Genomic DNA, 6170 nt, shown 5'->3' on the forward strand with positions numbered 1-6170 from the left:
TTGACCTTTCTATCCTTTCAATAAGTTTGCAGAGAAATGAACAATTAGCTGCTTAAAAGTTTCTTTTACTTCTCCACTCCAAGAAGGGAGAGAAGTGTTTTCTCCTTCACAGGCTGCATGTTTCTCCTGAAGTGTTCAAAATCAAAACTGTAGCCATTTGTGTAGAAAGCAATCAGAAGTTGTTACTATGCTGAGCACTCCTGAGAACTTGGAAACAGCTCCTGGTTGATCAACCAATCAGTAGTTTGTCAGTGGGCAAACTGCCCTGGACACACAATACAGAGCCAAGGTGTTTAATATCTTCCCCCACTCCTTCAATAAGGTCACTTTGCAGATACAACACACAAAGAGTTGAAGTAAACTTTGTAAAAGAAAACTGCAACATCTACTTCTACACTGTCGTGATTTAAAACAGTACCTTTCACGATTTTGAAGTCCACAATTTTTTTAAAAAGTGGCTTTACATTTCTTTCTCTCCAGATCAGTAAGACCTGTGCAAAATGCACAGCTGTTTCAGATAACCTACACTTTCCAACTGTGCAGTTATTTACTAATATGTGCTGCATTATTGAAATTTGTGGGAAAAATATATTTGGATGGCTAGTTGGAAAACATGAATGATAAAACAAAACTATTCTGTTGCTGAAGATGGGAATATGGTCCCTGTGACTGAACAATTAGATTTTGAATTAATACATAAAGAGTAATTACTTGGGTAATTTGAGTGTAACTGTTGAAAAAACATTATTTAAATCAAACAATCAAATTCCAGGAGACTATGGTGATATGGAGGTCAAAAATCTAGGTGCAAGACAAATCTTGGATAGTTTAAATGTTACTGAGATACTAACTGAAATTAGAATGAAAGAGGGATTTCTTTTTAGTGAATAACTATGATTTTACACACAATCTACTCATATAAAAAGCACAAAAATAACACCTTTATTTTAATTTGTACAAATCTACCTGAAACAAGTCCTAATAATGAGGAGTATTTGGAACAAATGAGGCCCCCTCTTGAACATGGACAGCAAATGCACACTCATAGCATGAGATTCTAAACCATTCCATAAACTGAGGACTCCCTGTGAAGTGGAACATCTCTGATAGCTGACTTAATTCTAAGAAACATAATTGTCCCATGTTGAACATAAAGAAGACATGTAACATAAGAGTATGGCTTCAGTCAATACTGTGTTACCACTTAATAAGTTCATGACTGATCTGACCCTAACTTATACCTACCCACTGTGATTTCATAGTCTTACATATACTATCAAAAGCCTAACAGACCCAAGATTTTTTTTCACCTTGTTCAACATCTTAGTAAAATCTTTTCAACATCTATCCTTTTCGAGACTAAAATGCACAAAGTTTATAAAGATTGCTGTAATGAAGGGCAATTGTGAACCTTTCTTTTGGCATGAACAATTTGATTTAAAAGTGCTAACTATCATGCTGTATCTATAAAGTGTAATCATATTAATCATTGTTGTCTGTACCTGAGTATAATATTCACCATTTTCAAAGGAAATGTAACGTGGTGGATTTCTGACATAAATTTGGGCTAATAAACAAGTGTTTGTGGTTATTGCTTGTTCGTGTCGAATGTAGATTATGTTAAAAAAAAGTCCTTATAAATATTTGACAATTAATCTTGATCTTGTTTGGTGCACGTAAATACAGTTTGTCAAAGCCGGTATTGAGCTTCGAGTTCCTAACCCTGGTCTAAGTATATGCCATAAATAACAGGGCAGACTGTAACATACAAAGGGGCCCCAAGGAAGATTTACTCTGGATATGACTCCTGACCCCCAACCGTCTCCCATTCTAGTAGCAATAAAAAATAAAAAGTGACTTTAGGATAAAAAAATCTGGTGTAACCCAAAAATATGACAGTTTAAACTGTAGCCGAGAAACCGATTCAACGGAAGTTTAAATGTAATCTAGCAGAGTAAACAATATTTAAGGGGAAAAAAATCCTTCATTTTAATTCGTGTGTAGAAACAGCCCAGTAGCAGGCAAGCGGCCGTAAATGCAACAATCCTTCCAAGCAAAAAGTGAATGATCTGGAGCAGAGCTCGTCTGAAGTTGTAAAGTCCCAGTGGTAACAGTGGAGAAGTCAAACGGGAAGTTAATCACTTTTGGAATCAAGCTTACCCTTGTAAACAACTCACCTGAGACAGATATGCAACTTGGTCTAAATTAACTAACTTTGATTTGCAGGTATTATATGTCGGAAGTGATACTTGCATTTAAATGGTTTCGACAATTGACAAGCAGCTAAAACTGGACGAAGGCATTCAAATATTAATTCAAACCATGAGGATAAAATGCCAAACGGCTCGAACCACATCACCGATAACAATGTTGTACAACGTCTGTTTCAGTTATTACTCAAACAGTTGAATCAGCAATTTAAGAAACTTTTTAAAAAGATAGAAAATTCTAACATAAACTAAACGTAGAATAAAAGTTCCCACGGCGCCCCGGTTGTGTACCAAGATAAAACTTAATATATAAAGAAAATCTTGGTTCTTTACTTTGGCTGCTACTTGGAGGGATTCGTTTGCTGAAGAAAGCTGCCTGAAGGGAATGTTATATACAACCCTTTCACTGCTTGGTTAGTATAATGGAGATCCCATTATTCAGTTTCCATTGCACTCGGTTACAACGTCAACAGTTCACGGTGACCCTTTGTGTGTAGGTCCTGTCTTCTCAACATCATTAGACTATACATGCACTTGTTAAGCGGCCTGGAGATTTCAGCAGAGTTTACCAGAACAGTCCACCCAGAAAGGGAGACAAACTGATTGCTGTGGAAAACACGAAATAATTGCGTTCCCAAGTATGCTAAGAAGATTTAAGAGCACGCAGCAGGTAAAATCTGGGGACTATCGCCAAGAAGGATCTAAAGTTGATGGGTTTGCATGGATGCTATCATTTTTAAAGTACTCCTAGAGGTATCCACGCGCCTGAAAGTATCGGTTGTCTGCACTCATCAACGTTAAACTCAGCTGTCTTCTTTTATGCTCTCTATATTCCCTTTTTAATCCCATTAGCGTTGTGGTTATAAATATTGATGTCCTCACACACAACAGGCAACAACAGCAACCGGGTTTGTGAAATGTCGCCACCTGTTCTGCCGGTCACACTCCTGAGCGTTATGCTTTGAATCGACTCTAAGACAATGGAATTTCAAGAAAACTTCGTGCATTCTCCCGCCCTGGACTCTCCCGTCCTGGACTTTGTTACAGAATCAGATTTTGGCCTGGAGTCCCCAGAATCAGACCAGACCGAGATGCACAGCGCGGATCTGTGTAACCGACTCTGCGGTTTTGCAGCAATACGGGAGTTTTCCGATGAGTCTCTTCCATTTGGAGACGACAGGGAGCAGGTGAATTGCTTGGGAGGCCAGGGAAGAACCGGTAAATTAGGATCTCTCGATTCCCTGATGGTCAGACCCCAAAGGAAACGTGTGATCACCCATGCTCAGCGTCAGGCTGCCAATGTCAGGGAACGGAAAAGGATGTTCGGCCTCAATGAAGCGTTTGATCAGTTAAGGAAAAAAGTGCCCACCTTTGCATACGAGAAACGTCTGTCTAGGATTGAAACCCTGCGACTTGCGATTGTCTATATCTCGTTTATGACCGAACTTTTGAATAAAGAGAAAAATCCAATTCCAGAATAGTTTTAGATATAATCACAAATACTTATCCTAACATACAAGGGAACTTTTCATCATATTCGTGTTTCTTAGAAAGATGCGGCAATTCTAGCTCAGCTCCTCAGAAGTAACGAGAATGCTTCAGTACTAAAGAATTCACTTGATGGATATGGTTTACAATGGACGATTTAAGACTTCACGTGTAATATCGTCATTTTTGATCATGCCAAAAAAAAACTCCTAGCCGTTTATGATTTGAAATATGTTTAAAATTGTGCCCGACATATGCTTTGGATATGAGAGATTTCATATCAACATTGCAATACATGAGGAACGACTATTTCACAAAAGAACATTTCACATGTCACACAGCTCAAACCTTAGAAAGTCCAAACAGTTCATATTTACACGAGGTAAGCTCAAACGTTTCGCCGCATTTATGACGATTGTGTTATTTTGGAAAGACAATAGATCCTAGTGGATATACCCTTTCAGATATTACCAACAATCACCGTGATGGTATAAAGGTTGATTCAAGTTACAGCGAGAATTGTATTTATTGTAGCAGTATAAATAAAGGACGGGGGTGCGGGAAGGCTATTGAACATTCTGATTTTCGATTCGGAAGTGCTGATGTGAAGAATCTTTGAGAACGACAAATGTTGTGACACAGGGAGAGAAAGAGCGAAATGCAATGTTAGAAAATGTGCATGCCACTTATCCAGCTATTGTCCTCAAGCATTGCGGCCCGGGTGCCTTAGAAACGGCGGCTCTCCTTTTGTTGGAGGTTCACACGGGGACTAATTGGCTTTTGATAACTGTTGATTCTGGCTAGATATACCTGCAGGTGGGAGGGCTTAAGTCTCACAGGAAAAGTTAAACGAATCGCAAGTTTAATTATTTTGGCATTAACCTTTAAAACGTATTTCAGTTAGACCCAGTTACAGATGGATATCCTCAAAGACGGGTTACAGCAAATCTTCGTCGGCACAGCGTTGTCTTCCTCCAACAGAAATTGATGTGTCTTGTACTAGTTGCTGCTTGTACATGGAATTAGCAGCCGTTGAGGGGCATTCTTATTGAAATCACATTGTAACAGAAATAAACTTTGGCACCTGTTTGTAAGCGACGAAGTAAATAAAGAAAACTCAAACCAAATTGTCACGTTGATGCGCTCTGCCGGTTTTGTATACAGTGCGATCATTATTTGTTTCGGGATGTGCTAATGGAATTTCCTGGGGTGTTTTGTCATGCTGATCCTCCCCTTCCCTTCTCTCTCTATCTCTGACCGTTACAGACGAAATATCGAACCACACTGCGCCTTAACCAAAATGTAGAGTGCTGCGATTCATTTCGATGTAAAAAGTCTGCTGCACTTGAAATTGCCCAATAGCGGTTTTGTTTTCCCGTAACAATCACTGTGGTGGATTCTAGGGGATGTAGGCCATTCCAGAAATGTCAAGCAACTGCAGCAAAATATATCCATTTCACTTGTTTCCACTTATTTTGGAATTCATTCCAACTAGCGCCAAACAGTCGTATGACTGGCTTCTATCAACGGTTTTCTACTATCACTCAACGATTCGCAACAAATCCTGCTCCTGAGACATTATTTCTCCCATCATTGGCAATAGTCCAACCCTTTTAAAGAATTTGTATGAACAGGAAAAGTTGTACTGCTTCGTGTGAGTCTTCCTAACCGCTACCTGATTTCCACTAGGTATATGTGCCGGTCTGTGTGTATGTATGTGTATGGACGCGTTAGTATATATGTGCGTATGCATGTGTATATGTATGTACGAGAGTATGTATGAGAGTATGTATGTATGTGTACAGGTATACATCTATGTGTGTGTGTATATATATGTCCTTCTCTTCACCTCTCAGATACTGTATTAAAGATATATAAAATCAACATCAGTAGTCATAGTTCTGGTTCACCAGGCCGCTAAAGAAAACAAAAACAAGTTTTCGAATCTCTTGGTGGGACCTCACTGTTAAAACAGTGAAAACTGATCGACATTAGTTCCGAATGCGAGAATTTAGTTCATTACCCCTTCAAGGCGTGGCTGTAAATGTAAAGTGGACAATTGCAACCTATTAACTAGATATGGCGGTGTTCACAAATTTATTGCTAGCGTGTGATTGAGTTCAGAAATGAACAATCTGAAGCAACACTGATCACAAGTTTGACCAATTACATTGAACATTTTCTAATTCTGGGGCTCGGTCAGGATTTGTAAGGTGTTCCATGTTGACTATTGTCCAATTGGAAATTTAGACTGAGGATGAAAGCGAGCATATTCCCACGGAATGCTGCAGAATGACATATCCATATCTTGCCCGAAATTTATATCAGTAACCGAGGAAAGGCTGTTTTCTAGTGCACACTCATCCAAAATGGTGAGTGGATTTTCTTTGTAGGCGTGAAAATTCACAAATTAAATTCATGCTTATGCTATGAGCTGCCTTCAGGCGCAAATTTTGGGTGTCAAACGTGACG

The 6170-nt window shown here is 39.0% G+C and overlaps 1 protein-coding gene across 1 annotated transcript; it reads left to right on the forward strand.

Moving 5' to 3' along the window:
- The first annotated feature begins 3190 nt into the window (after positions 1-3190).
- LOC109922312 (fer3-like protein) lies at positions 3191-3691 on the forward strand. Its single transcript, XM_020522340.2, has one exon. The coding sequence runs from the start codon at positions 3191-3193 to the stop codon at positions 3689-3691; it is 501 nt and encodes a 166-aa protein (XP_020377929.1).
- The last annotated feature ends 2479 nt before the right edge of the window (positions 3692-6170 follow it).

Source organism: Rhincodon typus, chromosome 2, assembly GCF_021869965.1.
Source record: "Rhincodon typus isolate 14 chromosome 2, sRhiTyp1.1, whole genome shotgun sequence".
NCBI lineage: Eukaryota > Metazoa > Chordata > Chondrichthyes > Orectolobiformes > Rhincodontidae > Rhincodon > Rhincodon typus.

Bases quoted from the DNA above. Each gene is read 5' to 3' on its own strand.
- LOC109922312 (XM_020522340.2), top strand. From the start codon at position 3,191: ATGGAATTTCAAGAAAACTTCGTGCATTCTCCCGCCCTGGACTCTCCC.